This window comes from Oryzias melastigma, linkage group LG24 (assembly GCF_002922805.2).
Source record: "Oryzias melastigma strain HK-1 linkage group LG24, ASM292280v2, whole genome shotgun sequence".
Classification (NCBI taxonomy): Eukaryota; Metazoa; Chordata; class Actinopteri; order Beloniformes; family Adrianichthyidae; genus Oryzias; species Oryzias melastigma.
Window position 1 is genome coordinate 1191017 of NC_050535.1, and position 21886 is coordinate 1212902.

A 21886-nucleotide genomic window follows, 5' to 3' on the forward strand; every position below is an offset into this window, starting at 1 on the left:
GATGGATGCTGGATGCTGGATGGACGATGGATGATGGATGATGGATGATGGATGGATGATGGATGATGAATGGATGGATGACGGATGGATGGATGGATGATGGATGATGGATGGATGATGGATGGATGATGGATGGATGGATCCATCCATATTGTGTTGATTAATAAACGAGTTTCTCTTTTTTCCTCAGACTCCATCACTTCTGTCCTCTCTGACCGGTGATCTCCAGTGAAGAGCTCCTCCCTGAACTCCTGCTCCAAACTTCTGCTCGTCCATCATCTCCTCCGTGATGTGAATGACCAGAGAGCTGTCGGGAAAACCAGGATTTGCTGTCGACTCTCAGGGAAATGCAGCTTCTTGAAGGAGATATAAAGTCGGAGCATGAATCCTAATTAGTGATCGGATCAGAGGGAGCTACAATTTAAATTTGCATTTTTTTCTTGCATAAATTTAGATTTCTAATCATTTTTGGAGTATTTGTCATTTCTCTCCAAATAAATCAGTTTAAGTTGTTCTAGTTCCTTCAGTCTGAAGCCATTTCCCCGTGAACTTTGAAGCGAGTATTACACGTCTTAAACTTGTAATCTGCGCGGCATCAGAAGACTCGACATTCACTCTGGTGTGCAGGAAGCTCCATCCTGCAGACATCAGCATCAAAGCTGCTCCACTTTCTGAGGTCTGGATGCTCAAGGCAACAAAAGCACAATCTGCCTGAAATAACCACACTGCTAATTTGTGTACGCATGCAGCGCTGATTTGGATCTGTCCAAAAATCCAGGTTCATTTTCCTTTCTTATTTTCTAAAACTTTATTAGAAAAACTTCAATAATTGGATGTTTGTGTCTGTGCATCATAAACTTGCTTTGTTGCATTTCCAGGTAGAAGATCTGCAAAACACAAAGAAGGACAACATCCAAGGTCTGTTCTTTGAGCTTGACTCAGTGATTCATTAGGAAGATGAAAGTGACTGACTCAGTACTTCATATTAGAAATGACGCAGCATATTACCACCAAAATAGAGCAGGCGTTTTTAACCCTCGTCCCCGTGGACTCCAGCAGTCGTGAATGATGTCACTGCTCCTCTACAGCCGATTTCACAGCCTATTGTGTAACCGAGCGCTCACAGGGGCGTTTAATCTTTGAAGGAGTCGGCGTTCTCCACCAGAACCCTAAAATCACAACTGCAGCAGTAAAGTAGAAACAGACCTTTCCCGTGCAGAAAGTCACATGCACGCTAATCTGTTGGCATGACAACTGGAGTGGAATATGCGCTTGGCCTAGAAAATATGGCTCGGAAGAAAAGATGAATGAGCGGAGAGACATGAATAAAAAAACAGAGAGCTCTCAGACGGCGTGCACCGACAGTCTTTGCCAGAAGACTGCACAACGCCGCGTCCGACCGCATCACTTCATCCGGACGCAGGAGTTCAGCATTTGCATGGTTGTTCGCTCCCACTGGAGTCTGTGGGATGGTTGTGTGTCACGCTAACAAAGACTTGTAACTACTGTCCCTGTGGGGCACGATGGTGCACAAGTCCTCATTCTGGAGAAGAAACAAACTCCTGATGGTCCAGAGAGGTCGGCCAACTGATAACTGCACATCAGAGATGTAGTTTTCAGGGTTTGGTCCATGAAAGAGTTTCTGTAGCTCCCAGAGTCTAAATGTCAGAACTTTTTGGTCAGACTCAATTTTAAGATCAAGTTCTTTCAGTTTCATTGTTGGTCAACACTTAAATTAAAAAATACTTTTACTGCAAAATCCCAACAAGTCTAGTTAAATTATCTAACTATCCGACTAGTAACTCTCTAGTTAAATGTATTGACTTTAAGACAATAAACCTTGAATCTCTTATTTAATAATATCTCTATTTTTGACTCACACGTAATTTTGAAAACTTTATTTATTGGTCTGAAAATAAGTATAATTGGACAGTTGTGGCGTTTCTTTTATGGAGTCAAAATAGTCTCATCTGATTTGTGAGTGTGTAACTCCTGATTTGAAACTTTTGTGCACAACTGTGTGTATTCACGCGTACAAAAGTTACAAAATACATTCTACACACGCACAACTTTAAATTACAGCGGCTTAAAAACTTAATGCAACTTATTTACAAACAGTTGAAGGACATTAAGTATCAGAAGCTTTTTGACATATTTTTGAGTGATACATTTTCTTTTTTTAAACAAATTCAAAGATTTGAAGTGTTTCTAAAAGAAATACCACCGAATTAGCTGTGATTTAGTTCATTAGATTTACAAATTTGCTGTCTGAAAATTGAAAATCTATTGATTTGCTGCATTGAGATGACCCTGTGACACAGGATGTATTTTATTTTGAAAGGAACTCATGTGAAATCTGACAAAAATGATGAACTATTCCAAGTTTAAAAAAAAAACTTCTTTGTATTTTGTAAAAAAAAGGTTTGTTTATAGTTATCATAATAATAACATGAATATAAAGACAAACATGTCTTATTTTCCTGAAAGGTGAATCAGACTTTGTGTCTCCTGTTGGGATCCTGTCAGTGAGAAATTGACCCAAATGTCTCTTTAAGTGTTGAAGGTTACAGTTCCCTGAACTAAACACAAATCTTTCAAATGTACACAACAACTGCCTCATATTCACACACAGAACCTCATTCCTGCACAGATCAGATGTGAGACTCTTCATGTGTAAATGATGCGTTTAAATGCTGCTGGAATGCTGGGTCATCAGAGTTTTCGTATTAGACCCTTTGACTTTAGATTTTGAATAATATGTGGTAAAACTTGACATTTTATCCATTAAGAAACTAAAGTGTCTTAACAATTTATCTGTTGACTTTTTTCTAATTAATTATCAGGAATGTCTGTTTAATGACGATAGTTGGAAAAGTTTTCACCAGATCTTCAAGGAATCTGGCTACTGTAATTTTTATTGTTTGTTTTTTGGACATGTGTATACTCAAGTACATACAGTAACGCACAAAATGTATTGTACGCTCAACAAATTACACACCCATCGAGTGAGACTATTTTAGCTCCAAATTTTCAGAGGAAAAAGTATTAGCATGAATGTTAAGCGCTTTCTTTTAAGATAAGATGCTTTCTTTCATATTGCAAATACAAAGTTTTGAGTTTTAAAGCTAATTTCAAGATTAAATGTAGTCTCAAAAGAGAAGGACGTCACATCTTATTTAAAGACAGGACAAATTCTACAATAGGCAGATTTTTTCCACTTATTACAACAAGCGAAATCCTATTGTATTTTATATTTTTTAACTTGTTTTTAGACGGATTTGTTTTCCAGTGAAGTTTGAAGTAAATTAACCGATCAAAGACCTTATTGAACTCTGAATAATTGAGGATTTCTGAGCCTCAGTGGAAAAAGACGAGACAGGCTGCCTGGATGAACTTTCTAAACCAAGTGACTGTAGTTTATCATCTTAGATCTTTAAATATTAATATACACTTTTATAACTGCTTCAAAACATTGTAATACCCTTCTTTCTGGTGCTAGGAGGACAATACTCCAATTCTGAAATCTTTCCTTCCAGTCAGCTTTAGATTATTTTGTAAATATAATAATACATTTGGTACAAAAAAGCACTAAAAATATCCAATAAAACCACAATAAAAACCAGCTGACAGAAGAATGAAATCAAAGAGATTTAAAGAGTTTATAAATGGAATTGAACTTTAGTTTTTATCTGAATTGCTTTCAGTTTATGGCCCTCCCAGAGCCCGGGGCCTTCAGGTGGGGGGGGGACCCTGCAGCCGGTGGTTCTTAGGATCACAACAAAAAACTCAGTAATTGCAGCATCATGGCCCTCACCTGATAAAGTACTATGGAGGTTTTTTTTTTTTAGAAAAAACATCTTTTTTGCTTTGATTTTAAATAGTTTTTACATTTCTTCATGTTTTAATTTGATTTAATGGACTGTTTTTGCTCGTTTTGGTACATTGAGGATTATTTTATGTGATGTCTGAGAAAAAGTGCTTTATAAAAAATTCAAATTTTTAACATTTCACAATTTTGTGGCATATTTTGTTAATTTAAACGTCAGTTTTCCATCTGTTGGGTTTAAAAGTTGTCACCTTCTTCACTAAGACATGTCTGACAGTTGGTGGAGGAAGTATTATGATGTGGAGCTAGCCTTGTCCTTAAAGCCGAAAGGTTTTTCGACAGATATGGGACCTGTTTGGGGACGGTTCCTTGAGGATCCAACAAGCAGAACCCCCAAAAATGTCTACTAGAACACAGAATAGACATTAATATGTGACATCACAAATGTGCCTGTTAGTATTCGTCCAACCACGACCTGTGGAGAGACTTCCAGAGAAGCAGATGCAGGAGCTGACGACACCGAGGATTATGGACGGATGTCAGCTGAAGTTCACATGGAGGTGACAGGGTGCATCTGTGCACACCTAAAGGAAGTTACTAGACGTTTTAGTGGCGTTTCTTTGAAATTTGTGAGACTCAAATATTTGCAGAAATCTTGAACCTCCTCTAATCTATTCAACCAAAAGTGTGTCTGTGTTCAGAAGGTCAAAGACGAGCAGACGTCACACTGAGAAGAACCACGAGACGTGAAGACAGGAGAAAGGAGGAGGAACGATGCAGAGGAGCTGCAGTTCAGGCTTTGAAAAATGCATGTGTCTCCATTTGGAAAAAGCTTTCTCAGCAGGAACATGGAAGCAGAGCCGGAGTCGCTGTCTTAAAGGAACCTCCAACAAAAGACAACGTGAAACCGGAGATCCAGAGATGATTATCGAGATGCTGAATCTGCTGAGATTCCAACAGGATGTAGATTTTTGAGCCTCTTTTCCTGGTTTACAAACAGCAAAAGATTAAGTTTCTTCTCTCAAACGTCCAGCAGACACGCCGGACTCCAGCTACTTCCTGTTTGCTCTGCAAATAATCTGTGAATTCAGAGTGTCTGTCAGATTCCCTGCAGCGCCGGCTCATGTTCGACACGGATGTGGCTCTAATCTGCGAGGCTGCGCTGGAGGCGGATAATGCCGACGTTCCATGCCTCCCGGGAATCCTGAAAATCAAAAAGCCTGTCCATCATCCAGAGATTTAATCCTGAACTTATTTCAGAACAGATCTTGAATGAGGATCAGATGCTTTCAAGGTACGAGAGCGAGGGAGGAATTCATTCGGATTTATGGACTCATTCCGGCTCCGGTTCATTGATGTTTTTAGGTCGTTTTCAGAGATTTTTCTTAGTCGGGTTTTCCAACACAGAACTCTTTTACTCGTACCAAACTTTGAAGGAACTGTGTTCCAGCTGCATGTGAGGAGGCCGTTTGTTACAAGTGAACCCTGGTGCGGTTCGGCAGCAGTGTGAATGCACATCATTGTCTGTAAATGAGAACCGGACTGAGCAAGTGTGACATCACTCATAGAAAATGGTTTGTTTGCACCACCCATCAAATCAAGTCAATTTAATCACCATTTTTTGTTTACGGATGCCGCCATGTTGGAGCCAGACAGCGTCAATAAGCTGTGATTGGTCGAAGTTGGTCTGAGGTTTCTATGGCAACCGCTATCAGGAATCAGGAGTGAGCTTGTTGGAAGGCCACACCCCTACACTTGAAAGCAGGCTACAGTAAATCTCAAACGTTTTAAGGGCTGGACATGGGGGGCCAGCAGGCTCCGCCTACTTTTAATTGAGGCATCTGATTGGTCAGTTTATTATTTGAATAACGTAAACTATTTTTTAAATATCATAACAAAAAATTAGGGTTATCAAAAAAAAAGTCTATGGGATTTTGCCGTGTACTTCCTGTTTGGAACGCCAGTGGGCGGGGTTACTCAGTCCAGTTCTCATATATAGTCAGTGGTGCAGACTAAATTTCCAGAAGATAAAAAAACAAAAGTCATCCAAAAAAAAAGACATAAGAGTAAATCAGTACTAAAGTGTACAGGATAATGTTTGGAAAATGAGTTTAATTTCACCATAAGTGAAGTTTTGTTGACCTTTGACCTCTGGAAATTATCCAATAAAAAATCCCCTTCAACAAATTGAAACTCCTCTGAGGGATTTTGATTTATCGCCGTCTAACTCCTTGATCATCCTCGAGAAACTACTTGGGAAAATAATTTTGGTCTTAAAGATTTTAAATATTAGCATGGCCAGCTTGTAAAAGGGGCGTCTCCCTGTTGGTCGCACATTTTTTATTGTGAAACTTTAATACATAAATCTTTAGGTCAAGCTGAATGAAACAATATAACATACAACATGAACATATGAAGAATGTGGGCGTGGTTAGCAAAAAACCTCTGTTGCTAAGGAAATCCAAAAATTTACTTTAGCCGATTCTTCTAAAAATGACACCAATTTGTTCGTCACCCCCTGGTGACCAAAAAATTAAATGGTTGCTATGGAGATAAATGAGAGAAAATTGGCGCCATTATTAAAAAAAGTGTTTTTTTTAAATAAAATTGTGTGGTTCAACTCTGACCAGATGAGGACATTGGGGGAGGGGCAGAAGTGGCCAGTGAGGACGGGGGTGGGTAAATATAACTTAAATTTTATTTAAGGAGCATTAATAGGTTTGTGCCCAACCTGCTGCTATAAACTGAAAAATTGGTTGAATATTTTGATCCACTTTAGCAGCTAAATGTCTTTTCTAGGAAGACTGAAGCTGTGAGCCAGAAGGTCGGCTGCATCCTGGTTGTGTTCTTGTGCATACATCTACCATATGTGAGGCTGTGGTTGTCATGGTTATGGGGATGTCATGTGGTAACCGTGGACCCTCAATGGTATTTTTCCACCTCCCAACCTTCCTCCTGTAATTGTTTGGTCAGATTAGCCGTCCACTCCCATCACTTTGCTTTCTCGCCGTCTGCGCGCCCCCCTGATGGTCGTCTTTTCTTCCTTCTCTTCCTCAAAACACAACAATAGATCCGACTGGATGAGGACATCGTCCCTAATCAACAAGGACTCATGTGTGCGTTTAAATGATTGAGTCTGAATCCGGGTCATAAACCTGAGTAAATCTCTAATCTCTGGATGTGTATTCTTCATTTCTGGAGCTCAGACGTGTGAATCTCAGCAGGAAATCTGCTTTTCCAGAAGGTCACTGGGGTGAAATGATTGCATCATTTTCACAAACCACCAAAATATTTGGGTTCAAAGCAACAAAAGCCCGATAACACAAAGAAGTGGGCTGGTGCACGGCCACCTTTCCTCCTCCTGCTGATCCAGCCCAGCTGTGAGCGCACTCAGACTCCCATGGCGCCATCCAGGAGCTCAGCCAATCAGTGACAGCGACACGCCAAAGCCCAGCATCGCCGCCTGAAGACCTGGCCAAACTAAAAGCTGCTTAGTGAGGCAAAAACTCTGGCTCGGTCCCTGAAAGCTGCACTCATCAGAGCTGCTCCAGGAGGAACCTCATGAGATTGTAATCTCCTTCAGCTCCGTCCACCCCAACCAGACAAAGAGCTGTTGCATTTCGGAGCATGCGTCTCTGCACGCCAGCTGCAGAAGCAACAACTGAGCACCTCCAGTGCCGGGTCGGCAGAAAAAAGAGACAAAGCAGCGCAAACACTGAGGACAAAAGAGTCATGCAAGAGGGAACTGTCAGCCCCTCTGTCCGAACTTGGCAGGCGCCCCCACGGACCATCAATGCCCCCTGGTTCCCACTTTCCTGCACAGATATGGTCTATTAGCATGCAGGCCCACCCCCTGCAGAACCAGCTCCAGAAGACGCCTCCAACCAGCATCTGAGGGAAGTCTGCACGTTTGGACCCCTACCTGACTTTAAACTCGGCGAGCTGCGGCTGCACCCCCTGCTCGGCGCAGTAGACGGGCGGAAAGTAGAAGCGGTGCGACTGAAGGTTGATGTCCATGGCGTCCGCGCCGAGCAACCAAAAGCGTAAAAGTCTGTATTTCCTTTGTTCGTCTGGGAGTTTCTTGCGGACACTTCAGCTGAGCGGAAGCATCACCGTCTCCGCCGAACAGGCGTCCCTTTCTTCTCCATCTCCTCTGTGACTCGGGATGTGAGCGCCCGGCGTCGCACCGGCACACTGACCTATTTCCCCACTGGCGACGTGAAGAACAAAGGTGAAGGATGCTTCCTGTCAGAGGATCATCGTTTCTCTGAAGCAGGAAGAATGAAGGATGAATCTTCTGCTTTTTCCGCCTCACAGACAGACTGAAGGAGGATGGAGAGATTCCCGGCGCTGTGAGGCGTTGCCCTCGCTCTGCCTCTCCCCTCTGTGTCTCATTGGATTACCTCCTCCCTCTGATGCCCCCCACCCCCTCCCCTTCTTACTGCCTCCCCTCCCAGCTGTGACAGCCTCCGAGGCCTTCCTCCCTCTCTTCCCTGATTGGCCGAGGCCAGGAAGTCCGCATGAAGGGAAGCAGCAGAGAGGAAAAAGATGGGAGGAGCCAGCGGTTTTTTAATTCATCTGATGGTCTTTCATCATTTCTCCAAACGCACATTAATCTACGGAGACAAAGGTGGAACAGAGATAAATTTAGCCATCTGCTGCAACTGGCTGGCTTAGCGGGCGGAAAACCGGCTAAATATAAACAGCAGTTCATGTCGACGGTTTTGGAAAACCAATAAAATAATCTGCTTTTTTTTCCAGAAGAGTGGTCCTGATGAGGGTTCTGAAATAATCTGCTTCAAAGTTACCATCAAATCCCTGACAATCGTCTGACATCCACAGGACGGATTGCACTGAGCGCGCTCACATCTGTCCTGCTCTGTTTTGCCAGCAGCCAATCTGATTGATTTGACCAAACAGACGAGCTGCTCCGTGTTCAGAGGCACCGCGGCGGCGGACGGCGGCGTGCAAATGTCATCCATGCCTCACGCTTCGACTCATCTGCTCCTATGGGCATTTTTGTGGATCAATCTGGGATTTAAGCCCCGCCTTCTTTTTTTTCTCTGAACGACAGTTTTAATTCATTTGACATATTTGAGTTTTTCAGTTTTCAGAACGGTTAGAAATGACAGAAACTACGGTTTGAAATGTTGAAATTAATATCAAACTAGAATGTGTTTAAATTGTCAAAGAAAATATTTGGTTTTTACCTAAAATATTATACATTTTACCATAAAACTGTCTCTTTGAACAGAATTGTGCACAAATATCAATAAAATTTCAGAAATTAGCAAAAAAAAAATCTATTTAAAAAAATATCAATTCGCAAATAATTCTGCATCAAAAATAAAAAAGCAGCTTTTAGCTAAAATATTTAATTTTTTTTACATAAAACTGTCTCTTTGAACAGTGTTCTGCATCAAACATAAAATAAATTTTTGACATTTTTAACATAAAACTTTCTCTTTGAAAGATGTTTACATAAAAAAATGAAGAAAAAAATAAGTTTTTAGCTAAAATATTATGATTTTGAACTCAATTTAACATTAAATATCAAATGAAAATTCATTTTTTTGTTTAAATATTAGAGTTATTTACATGAAATAATCTCTGAACAGAATTTAGCATCAAATATAGAAGAAAAAAATCGTTTTGTTTAAATATTTTCATTATTAATCTAAAAAATGTTTGCAAAGAATTCTGCATTGAATATTAAAAAAAATAATAGAATTATGCACAAATATCAAATAAAATGTTAGTTTTTCGTGACAATATTTGAATTTTAAACTGAATTGAGCATCAAATCTCAAAGAAGAAATCATTTTATGTAAAATATTTTAATTTTTATGACAAAACTGTCTCTTCGAACAAAATTCTGCATCAAATATTAAATAAAAAATTAGTTTTTGGTTTAAAAATTGCATTTTGAACTGAATTTTGAGTCGAATATAAAATAGTAAATCATTTTTGGTTGAAATATTTTCATTATTAATATAAAATTGTATCTTTGAACATAATTCAACATCATACATCAAGAGAAATGTTCAGTTTTTAGTTAAAGTATTTTAATTTTTCCTATAAACTGTCTAAAAGCAGAATTCTGCATCAAATATCAGAGAAAAGATTTTTGAAGACTTTCTCTGAAGATAATTTTTTATCAAATATTTGTTTAAATCAGTTTTAGGCCCAATGCTCTATTTTAAATGTAAAATTGAACATTTTAACTTTAATTTTTGTGTTTCTCAAAAAATATGCAGCTTTACTCCTGTAGCTAAATCTAATATTTTATAGATAAACTAAATGCTCACAAAAGATGAATAGATTCAATCAAAAACCTGATAAAGGAAGAAATTATGATTTAAATGTGAAGAACAAATTAAAAGTCTAAAGATGTGAAAGACACTTAAACGTATGTATGAACAAATGTAAATATCTACATTATAACAGCATTAATTTATCCACTCTAGTTTTATTTTGTCGTTTTCTCCTAAAAGTGAATTAAAGCAATAAAATAAACCCAGAAAACCTGAAATCGAATCATCCTAAATATTGTTCTGGAGATGCTTTATGAGTCATATATAGTCTCAAAGTTTCAAAATAAAAGTTTCAAAATAAAAGATTTCTTCCTATTTCATCATTTTATCACAAGAGCATCAAATATAAGCGTCTAAAAACATATAATCTGTTTTTTAGTCAGTTTTAAACAGTTTTCTTTAGGTGAATTTCGTCTTACTGGCAAAATTCTGTCATTTTTTAATGTTTGAGCTGAAGATGAATTTGCTAACAGTTCTAAAATAACAAGTTCTTGTTGTTACTAGAATGAAAAACATCGTCTGGCTCCTCCTTGTGTCTTAATCTGGATTTGCAAAATTCAGGAAACCAAAATGAGAATAATCTGTTTTTTTTTCTTGTTTTTGTTCAAACTCTTAAAATCACATTTTTTCTAAAGTAACCAAAAATAAAAACCAGAGGATCCTTTAAGCCCGCCCCCATCCCCCTCCAGAACTCCTGACTCATCTGTCAATCAAAGCATCTTCTGGAGTAACAATGAGTTCAAATCCGCCTAAAAAAGTAGTTCCAACTGTCCTAAAAAACGTCAAACAGAAAGAAGAAAAGAAGCTCAACTTGAATAGAAATAGCAGACAACACCCCCACCCCCCCACCAGGTCAGCTTTCTAATATTAAACCGTTCCTGCTGCAGAGATACCAGCAGGTGTGAACGCAGGGGGAGGAGCTTCTGTCGTTAGCGTCCTGCAGGAGGACTGACCTTCTGCGGGGAGCGCAGGTCACCTCTGAGAGAGCGCGAAGCACCTGGTGAGGTGACAGGACCGCGACGGGGTCACAAGAGGAGCGCGGCGGGGGGGGGGTAACGATGCATTTATGAGGTAAATGAGGAATAATCCGCCGTTTTGGATTTAAAATCTAGTTTGGCTCCAGATCCGTGAATAGAAGTGAGTCTGTTTTGAGGTATTTTGTTTGCAGTTTGTCATCCATATTTTGTAGTAGATTTTATTTCAGTTTTAGACTGTAAAAAGTGAAACAGTGGATTAATTAACAAAAGTTCTATAATTTGTTACATTTAATTTTTTGGTTTTTATCAAATTAAAATTTGAGAAACTCAATTTAAAACTAATATTTTTAATTGTAAGAAATTCTAAAGTTTTTGCAGGTAACTGAAATATTTTGACCGCTCAGTGATCCCACACAGTGAAAATAATCATGCACATTTTTTCTATGGGCGTGCTGCGGGGGACGGATCATAGTGAACACTAACCCGACGCCTCAGGAACGTTTTCAATGAAAAGTCCATGTTTATGCATAAATGTGCATTTCTGGTCACACTTTTAAGACGGTTTTGGGCCTTCGTGGAACGCGCTTTGAAGGTTAAACCAGTTGAACCAATCAGAGACTTGGGTTTGGAAATGACGTACGGATGGCGTTTCCTTTGAATTCACAGATGTGACAAGCGTTTAAAAATGGATCATGAAGGAGAAATGAATATGGAGATAAACAGACTCAACATGGTTTGTTTATGTGTAATTCTTGATTTGTAACTCAAACAATAAATTATGTGCATAAGTACAAAAATTAAGAATTAAAATTACAACAACTTTAATCTAACTACACGCATAAATATTTAAAAATTACACACAAATCACTTATTATGCACCGACAAAACCACATTTATGCACAAATCTGAGGTAAGACTCTTAAGATTCATCCGTAGGTGATGCGTTTAGATGCTGCTAAAATGCTGGGTCAATTTGTACGTAAATGCGGTTTTGTGTTTGTGCAACGAGAAATCTGTGCACACTCTTTAAAGATGTGTGAGTGTGGTTAGTTTCAAGCTGTTGTAATTTTAAGTTGTGTGTGAAAATTGTATTTTTTTTAATTTTGTAATTTTTGTGAATTAGAGCTGTTTCTCACCAGTGATTTTTACAATCAATTTAATTCAGTCTGGATCGATTCCATTAACGATTTTTGAATCCACTTGATTAGATTTTACACGGTTACACATTTAGACATATTCATTTGTTTAGAAATGCATTCATAATCTATAAATGTTACAAGATTTTCATATTAATCTGATCCAGTTCACATACATTAAAATGTATCAGTATAATAATAATAAGATTGTTAATATCATTCAGTGTTTCATGGATTCTCTAACAGAGAAGCTCCAACGATTGTTCTGCTTCTCCTGGAGGACGTTTCAGTTTGACCACTAGGAGGCGATCACACTACAGCATTACACCTTATTCCAGAAGATGAAAGTATGAAAAAAAATGATGTTTTAGACCACAAATGGTTACTTTAAAAATATTTCCTTAAAAGAGTTTGAAAAATTCCTGCCTGAGTTCATCAAGATGTTCATTCAGTCAGAATGAATGTTTACATTGACCAACCGTTAGCATTAGCCGTCCTATGGGATATCCCATTATACATTAGCATCAAGCTTGATTATTGATCTATTAAGGTTGGATCGATTCAGATCAATTAATCAATTTTATAAACCCAGCCCTACTATGAATACACAATTGGAAGTACACAGTTATGCACAAAACGTATTCTATTCAAATGAGTCTATTTTCTCTCCATAAAACAAAGATGGGAAAAGAAAAAACCCTGGAGTATATTCACCAGATCAGACGCTTTGGCATTTCTCACCAAACCTCCTCCAGCTGTCGGTGGCGTACATGCGCTAGCATCAGGTAGCGACCGTCTAGTCCGTCTAGTCTTGCTCGCTCTTGAACGTTTCATGTGAACCCAGCACAGAGCTCTATGTATATTTATTTATTTTTGGACCACTTCACTTTAAAGCAGGGGTAGGGAACCCTGGTCCCCGAGAGCCGCCTTCCTGCATGTTTTCCAGTATATCAGGTATTCAGTCATGAGTAGGGACTGGTTCAGGTGTGTCCAGCCAATAAGAACATGCCAGAGCAGGGTATATTGGAAAACATGTAGGAACGAGGCTCTCGAGGACCAGGGTTCCCTACCCCTGCTTTAAAGGGAACAGGAAATTACTTTGTTTTAGTAAACGCCCCCTGGTGGTTACATGGAGAACTAACCAGGAATTTCCTTTCTAGCCGTGGATCAATGGGGAAGTCAAACGGTTGACTGTTTCACTGCATCACTTAATGCACATGTGTCAAAGTCACGGCCCGGGGGCCAGATCCGGCCCTCCAGGTAATTCTATCCGGCCCTCCAGTTCATTATATTTTATTGTTATTATTGACTCGATGTTATCTTGGGCTCATTTCTAACTTGTTTAATTTTGACAAAATATATTTTATGGAGAGTAAAATATATTGAAAGTTATTTAAGGTTTAAGTTGATTTATTCTGGAATAATATTCCTGACTTTTTATTATTCACAACTATGTTAAAAAATTATAGATTTAAAGTTCTAAAATTTGACATTCTGTTAGCTTTTTAGACTATTTTGGCATTTACTAAGATTTTTTAGGCTGTTTTGGAGTTTAGCTAATGTTTCAGCTACATGCTAGCTGTTTTGGCTAATTTAAATGTTATTTTTTTCATTTTTTGGGCTAATTTGGCATTTAGCTAATATTTCAGCTGGCCATCAGCTTCAGTGTTCTTATCTATCAATTTCAGCATCTTCAGAGGCCAAATTCAGCTTCCAGCATTCACACCAGCCTTATCACAGGTAATGCTATATATCTAGCTCATAATTATGTTAAAAAGTTACAGTTTTAAAGTTTTAAATTGTAGTTTTAGAGTGTTTAATAAATGTTTATCCTCTTCGTCCCTCGATCTCAGGTGTGTTTTGGGTTTTGGCTCCTCGTATGATCGAGTTTGACTCCCTGATTTTAGGTTTTGAGGTAAATCAGGACATAAAGCTAAATAATCCTCACATTCCCTGATTCTCAGGAATGATTCATAACTGGATATCCGTCTGTTCGTTCGCCTTTGGCTGCATGACGTTTGTTTACTCGTTAGAGTCCACGTGAAGTCATCATGGCGCCTGCAGGTCACATGACTGCTACAGCTGCAGTTCCAGTCTACTATCACATATTTCTGAGTACGTCTCTCTGCAGCAGTCAGTAGATTAGGGATTAGAGATTACACGCACGTCTGAATCATTGAGAAGCGTGAGGAGAAACGCTTCAGCGACGGGCATCTGCATCAGGGTCAAAGCGCACACATGCGCACGCACACATGCGCACGCACACATGCGCTGGCTGCCTGCTCTGCATCTGGATGCCTCATCATGCATGAGAGCGGCTCCCAAAGTGCACGGCTGTCATCCCAAATGTCCTGTTTTCCCGCAGAGCTGCAGGAAACACGCAGACTCTCACCTGACCTGAGATGAATCACCGCGATTCTTCTTCTGCTGTTTACTGAAACCAGATTCTTCCACGCTCAATCTGACAGTTTTCTCCAAGCTTTCCTCCACTTTTATCGTCCACCAGGAGCATTAACGGTAAAGTCTCCAACCACATCCTTAGGGGGAGGAGCCAAAACATTCCCAGACGAGCCGAGAGATAAAATCTGTCCGCTGAGTCCAAGACTGGAGGCCTTTTCCTGGTGGATCGAGTCCATTAGACCTCGGAAGAGATCCGATCAGGGAAATCCAGAGCAGCTCAGAAGATTCTCATCAATCTGCTCAGAATACTTTAACTAGAAGAATCTTTACAGGAAGGTCATGTTTTTTCTTTCATTTTAACAAGAAAAAGGTCAAATAAAAGAGAAAATGTATGAAAATAATATAAATAAACGGAGATCCTGGAGGTGAGAACAGATGTTTCCAAAACACTTTAAAATGAGCAAAAATTAATACAAATAAAAATATTTACTCAGTAAAAAATATGTCAGAATATTAAAATAAATAATTAAAGTAATAGAAATGAGTCTGAAGACAGTAAATTTACTACAACTGGTATTACAAAAAATCTACTAATAAACATTCTGATCACCATTTATTGAAAAAATAAGCATTTAAGTATCAAAAATACCAATAACAATGAAAATAATGTTAATATTTATCAGTTCTTGGACAAAAATTATAGCTAGTGTCATTTGAAGTATTATTACTACCAATTTTAATACTAATCCTACAAGAAATCCTATAGATTGTATTAGTAAAACTATACTTTTTACCTGTAAATAAAAAGGCAACATTTTTATTTTCAGTGTTTACAATATTTATCCAACTTTGTAGGAAAAAGTGTTATTAATAGGACTATTATAACACTACATTCACTAATTATAAAAACTTTAATTAGTAATCTTTATATAAAATACGTTTAACTTTTTGGAGAAAACCGAAGATGATTATTGAAATAAATAATTATGATTTTACTGATAATTTATGATCATAACTGTAACACAATAGTTTTCTATTCTAATCCTCGTATCCAAAAATATTTAATCTGAGTCAGAAATAAAATCCCAGTTTAATCCTATTTCATTTTGGGGTCGTGACCTCTACCTTGGAGAAGCCAATCTTCCTGATGGATGTTCTGTGATCGACCATCAGAAATCTTCTTTTTACAGCATCTTCAGGCTCCAGAACCAGAGAACCCACCAGAACTCAGAGCTTCTGCTGTCAGAACTCGTGCTTCAACACAAACATCATCCTATCGTGATCAGGATCCACAGCCGCTGTAACAATAAGCTCGCCGCCGCCGCCGCCCTCAGCTGCTGTCAGCGGTGCGGTTATATGGGTCACACATATACAGTCACCCGCGGCTGTCAGCACACATCAGCTGCTGATCCTCAATCAACCCCGGAGCATCGGGACAAACGGAGGCGACGGGAACCGACCCCGAGGGAGTTCAGACCACCAGCCGGAGACACGTCGGCGTTACGGATAATTAGACAGTTATGACGATAACGTCGATAGGAGTTATGACTGCAATGAAACTGGAAGAATATGAAATAAAGTCAGACTTTGTTAATTAGAATATTTCACAATAATAATTAATATTTTAAAGCAGGAAATTTTAACTTTAAAAGTTTAAAATTCGTTTTTCATTTGTTTCAAGAGTTTAGATCAGTTTGTTTTACTGACATCTAGTGGTGAAGTTGAAAATTGCAGCCAACAAAGTGAAAACAGTCACTTTCAGATCCTCTACTGTGGCTTCACGGGTCTAAAGAAAAATTCAAAGAGTTTTCATAAATTTGTAGTTTTAGTTAATTTGTTTTTAATTCTGTGTGTTGAGATCTTTATTTTCTCTTTTTATCTGTCTCTAGTCTGATACGGGGTTCGTTTTATTTTGAAAGGAACTACCTGGATCATCACTACTTTACTAGAGAATCTGATTTTTCTTCTAATTTAAAAATTTATTTTATATTTTGAAAACTTTAATATTACTTTTTGTCTAAAGTACAGTCTGTGTGTTGGGGAGGGGGGGGACTCTGTGATGCTTCTTCATGTATTTCTCCTGAAAATCCTCTCAAAGCTGAAGTTCTCCCGCATGTTTCAGCCTCTCAATCTTCCACTTCTGTGATTGGATCAGAACTCTGAACAACCAGCTCGTTTACAAATGAAGGGCGGCGACGTCTGTCGGGTCACCGCTGACCCGGACTGAGAGGTCATTTACACACTCAGGTAACCTTCTCCAGGTGTTTACGTCATTTGTTATTTTCTAAATATTCTTTAGGGTTTTCTTGAGGAATTTATCATCATTTATAACTAAAGTTTGAGTTTAGAGACATTCCTGAATGTCAGCCTCCTTACAGCTGGGGGAGGAACCTTTACTCTGATTGGCTGCTCCATCAGCCCGTAAAGCACTGACATCCAGAAACATCAGAGTCTCCATGAGCTGGAGAATCCTCCAACCGGATTGGCTCTCCGTGGAGAGGTGTGTGAGCAGCTTTTATTTAAGGACAGATGGATTTCAGGCTGTGATCTCAGGAGATCCATGAATCCACAAATCTGTCTGAATGATCATGCTGTGGTAGAGTGGTCTGCAGCTTCCATGTGGGAGAGCAGCGAGCTGGAGTCTGGATGATCTGGAACCTGGGATTAGAGTCTGGGATCAGCTGGAATCTGGGATGTGATGGAGTCAGGATCAGCTGGATCACCTGCTGCTCCTCCTCTTTCTACCTTTAAAATGTCAAAAGTTCATGGATTTTTCCCACGTTCTCCTCTAAAATGTTCTCTGGACCAGGAATGATTCCCGATAAATGAATCTGTCTTCTCTCCTCCCTCAGCATCACCTCTCCGCTCGCTGCGCTTCTGCTGCAAACAGAAACGTGCATCTCACCTCATTTTCCTCTGGATGAGCGGAACCGCCTCTAAAGTTCCTTCACTTTGGTTCCGAGGAATGAAAAGATCCGGATCCCGGGAAAGAAGCGGCACTTCTGGGCCTTTCGGGGGGAAAATCCCGCAGCTGAGCCGGGAGGATGTGCAGATGTTGTCGCTGGATGACAGGGCGCGGAAACGCCTTCCTGTTCGGTTCTGATAGTGTTTCGGGTTCGGTCGTGTTCGGAGGTGTCGGTAGGTTCGGTCGGAGTCATTTCAGTGAGCGACACGCCGCTTTCAGAGGGACACGCCGGGCGGAGCGGCCGACGGCGGCTGCGGAGGTGCCATCTTTTCCTGCCTCCGACCAGCAGGGGGCAGTGCGGAGCGGACGGAAGAGGCGTTGGAGCTGCGCGACGGCGCCCTCTGGTGGCCGAACTGCGAATAACAACCCGAAATTTTTGGATTTTTCTCAGTAAATCTGCGCAGGAGCTGCAGAAACTTCAAACTATAGTTAATAGAAATGTAGAAACATAATATAAAAAAGAAATTGAGCATCTTTTGAGTTTATATGCAGAATTTCCGCAAAAAAGCTCAACATAAACCAATGAAATTGTTTTATTTAATATTTTTATTGCTAATTGCTTTGATGTTTTTTTGTCTATTTTTATGTATTTACTGGACTTTATGTCTCAATTATAATTGATTTTTTTTACTTTAGCCTTTTTAATGATTATTTCATACTATTATTATTCATTTTTCCTAATATTTCTTACATTATTTTCAACATTTCCTTGTTGAATATGTCAATGTTTCTGCACTCTAATCAATAATAGGGGAATAAAATCCATCCTTTTTTCTAATCCTCCCCTACATAAACACACCTGTCTTTGATCATCAGGCTTTTGCAGAACCTGATGATGATCGGAGTCAGGTGTTCTCGAAGACCAGCGTTGGGAAGTTCTGCAATAAATGACGATAAACTGTCGGTGGAATAAAAAAAAAACTAAATTCGATAATTTTGAAGTTAATAAAAACTGCTGCATGTAAATATAAGCTTGCTTTTTTATTTGGGTTTTGAGTTTAATTTAAGAAATAGGAGGTCATATCGTCTATTTCGTGCTTGTGGTTGCTAAAAAAAAAGGTTTAAAAAGTTTATTTTAACATTTTTTGTCATGGCCACATGGCTCATTTATAAAATTCTGCTTGAAGCAAACAATATTTTCTACTTTAATTTTAAAATAAATGAAATTTAAAAACCAAGTGTGCATCAATTTATCCTGTCAGCCTTTATTTTCATCGGGGCAAAATCTTGAGTGTTTATTTTTTTAATAAAATTAATTTAATATTAATACGTTTTTTTAAATATTATTAGTTATATCCAAATTGCCTCGTTTGACAGGAAATCTCCAGCACGTGCATTTTTATTCTATGTGGAATTTAACTTGAATTCAACAAAGCTACTAAGCAGCTTTTGTCCACAAGAGGGCGCAAAAGGCAAAGAAACTGGGAACAGAAATTAAACAATTTTAACCTTTTGAAAGTCGATTTTTGATTAGAGATTGACCTTTTTAAAACCTATAAGTTTATGAAAATTGTTCATAAACTCACACCAGAGAGATGAAATCTGTCAGAACATTTATGAACCAAAGAGTTGCACACAAACTAACAATTTGACCCCATGATGTTTCATGTCGACATCAAAGAATCTTGACGTATGAAAAACCGAATCCCATCAATATGGTAATTGGTAAATGGCGTATACTTATAAAGCACTTTCTACCTTCCTTCAAAGACCAAAAGAGCTTCACAGTCACAGACCCATTCACACACTGATTGATTGATTGATTGATTGATTGATTGATTTCAAGCATAGATTGAAAAATACAGGACAAAACACAGTTATTTCAAACTCATTACAGAAATACTGAAATGCATTGATTAGAAAATAGAAAACAAACAAAAATAAAACACACTTATGTCACATTTGGTTCATAAAAGCTTGAACATTGTTTGAGCTCATTACTGATCTTGTTCCAGAGTTTAGTTCCTCACAGAAACACAGAAACTTTTCTTTGTGGTTCTTATCAATCTGACCTTGAAGTTCCTGCATCCTCTCAGTTTGTTCCTCCTTCATTTTCTAAGAACTGTTTCTGGATATTTATGGGAATGTTTTCCCTCTGGCTCTGTATAGTAACTGTGCAGTGTAAAAATCAACAAGGTCATACAGTTTTAAAATTCTGGATTGATCAAATAAATTGTTATCTTGATCACACTAACATAATGTTTTTAGTATATTTATTAAATATATATTTTTCCCCAAATATTATAATTCCATCTTCAGAAATCTTCAGCACGTGCCTTTTTCTTTTCTGTGGAATTTAAATTTAATTCAACATAGCTGCTATGCAACTTTTGTCCACAAGAGGGCCCAAACAAACTGGGAACTGAAATTAAACAATTTTAGCCTTTAAAGTCGATTTTTATTTAGTAATTGGCCTTTTTTATCTATATTTTAATGAAAAATGTTCATAAATTCACTCCAGAGGCAGAAAATCTGTCAGAACATTTATGAACCTAAAATTTTAGGGTAAAAATAATGATGTGATCCTGATCCAAATATACAAATCCTCCCATCAAAATGTAAAACAGAAATCTTTGATCTGAGCCTCTTTTCTCCATCAAGAACAAACATTTCAGGAGAACACATAACGGACTGGAACAAATAAAACACACAGTTGACTTTTATAGTTTTTATTGGTTCATTCAAGTTAAAAACAAAATCTGAAACATGAAAACAAAAGTGATGCGTTTTCTTCCTGAAATCACAGATTTAGTGAAACTAAATGATCTACAAAGTTAAAAAATCTCAAACTATTTGCTGTCATCCACACATTTGGACCTAAGTGTCAGTAGCAGATCTGGAAGTACTGGCTGGGGGACTTGGTGGGGCTTTTGTAGCTGCTGATGTCCTGCGTGGAGCTCTGGCTGCTTTTCTGGAGGTTCAGGGTGAAGCTCGGGGTCGCCTTCCTGCTTTCGTTCGGCCGCGGCGTCTTAACGGGCGTGGCTGCGGGCCCCCGGTCGGCCCGCGCCGCGGCAGCGGAGGCGGCGGCCTCAGAAGACCCAGTCTTTCTTGCGAGGGGGCTCAGATAGATCTGCATAGTCACTAAGTGAAGCGGTGAGGGGCGGAGAGGAGGCGGAGCCAGGAAGGCGAGGGATGGAGACCATGAATGGAGACACAAACGGGGGGTGGAGAGGTCAAAGGGCGACACACAAGTCATGGTGAGACGTGAAAAATGGAAAATAGAAAAATAAAGAGGCTGAATTCTACACGACAGCTCATTGGAAGGTGCTGAGGGACAACGCCTACCTTTGCAGTGAGTCACACGCCTCGTTCCTGCACACAAACATCACAAAAACACACAATCACACTTCTGCTGGTTACAGGACCGTCAGGGAACACTAGAAGGCGCTCTTACCAACGCTCGCCGGCTCCTTCGACTTCCTGTTGAGTTTGGAGACAGAAAAAGACATGAGAGGAGATTCAAGCGACCACCAAAAACCACAAAGTTCTTACGCGTCTGGAGTTTTCTTCGCGGCGGGCCGAGCTGTCGACTTACACGGACTGTCCTTCACGCTTCCTGGTGGACTCTTCACGCCGCTGACGGAAAACAACAGAATCAGAACCAGAACTCTGACATGAAGTAATTCCTGGAATAACTGATAAAAAGCCCAAATGATGAACCTCTCTCTGCTGTGCCTCTCAGTGGGCGTGGCTAGAAACACCAGAGAACGTCTGCACGCGCCCAGAAGATTACATGCAGGTTTGCTAAAACCCGACATGTCATTCAATCAAATCAAACTTTATTTATAAAACGATCTTCTCAGGGTTTGATCAGCTTTATAATTAAAACAAGAAATTCTATTTACAACTAAACAACAGTTTGGACACAGACCCCCCCCCCACGACCCCCCAGGATAAACCTAAGAGGTCAAATCAGGGTCAACTTGAAATAAATATAAAACACATAAAAAAATAAATTAGAAAATTGTTAGAAACACAGTAAATAATGAAAATAATAATAAAAAATAATAAATTTAAAAGAAATGTTTATGAACTTAAAGTATTATTAATTTGACAAATATGTATAAAATTTAAATTTGATTAATAAACTTGTAAATTAGAAATATATATATATTTAACTGGATAGAAATTTTGTAAATTAAAAAAGAGCAAAATTTTAAAAAAGCAAATTAGAACAAAATAAAACATTTTAAACTTGATAGAAAAATATTTTACATTTAAAAACAATTTTGGAAATTAAAAAAATAGATTTGTAAAGTTGAAAAAAA

The 21886-nt window shown here is 38.7% G+C and overlaps 2 protein-coding genes and 1 long non-coding RNA gene across 9 annotated transcripts in view; 1 reads left to right on the plus strand and 2 right to left on the minus strand.

Annotated features, from left to right (window-relative positions):
• evlb (Enah/Vasp-like b) overlaps positions 1–17899 on the minus strand; it is a 31271-nt gene extending 13372 nt beyond the window's left edge. Inside the window, exon 1 of one of the 3 annotated variants that reach the window (XM_036210553.1) lies at positions 17559–17899. In XM_036210553.1, the coding sequence (XP_036066446.1) occupies positions 17559–17563 (5 nt within the window). In that variant the 5' untranslated portion in view covers positions 17564–17899. Of the gene's footprint in view, positions 1–7748; positions 8444–17558 lie in introns of those variants that run through there. The other 2 variants (XM_036210552.1, XM_024291140.2) reach the window with 2 other exon arrangements.
• Positions 16622–18539, plus strand: LOC118598162. Its single transcript, XR_004947278.1, has 2 exons — positions 16622–16900; positions 17506–18539. It is a non-coding gene; the product is annotated as an uncharacterized LOC118598162 (long non-coding RNA).
• Positions 18540–20286: 1747 nt separating this feature from the next.
• Positions 20287–21886, minus strand: part of LOC112157991 (echinoderm microtubule-associated protein-like 1) — an 8022-nt gene continuing 6422 nt past the window's right edge. For 2 of the 5 annotated variants that reach the window (XM_024291138.2, XM_036210554.1), the window contains 3 exons: positions 21111–21194; positions 21013–21038; positions 20298–20930 (listed from right to left, as the gene is read on the minus strand). In XM_024291138.2, the coding sequence (XP_024146906.1) occupies positions 20443–20930; positions 21013–21038; positions 21111–21194 (598 nt within the window). In that variant the 3' untranslated portion in view covers positions 20298–20442. Of the gene's footprint in view, positions 20931–21012; positions 21039–21110; positions 21195–21886 lie in introns of all 5 variants that reach the window. The other 3 variants (XM_024291139.2, XM_036210555.1, XM_036210556.1) reach the window with 3 other exon arrangements.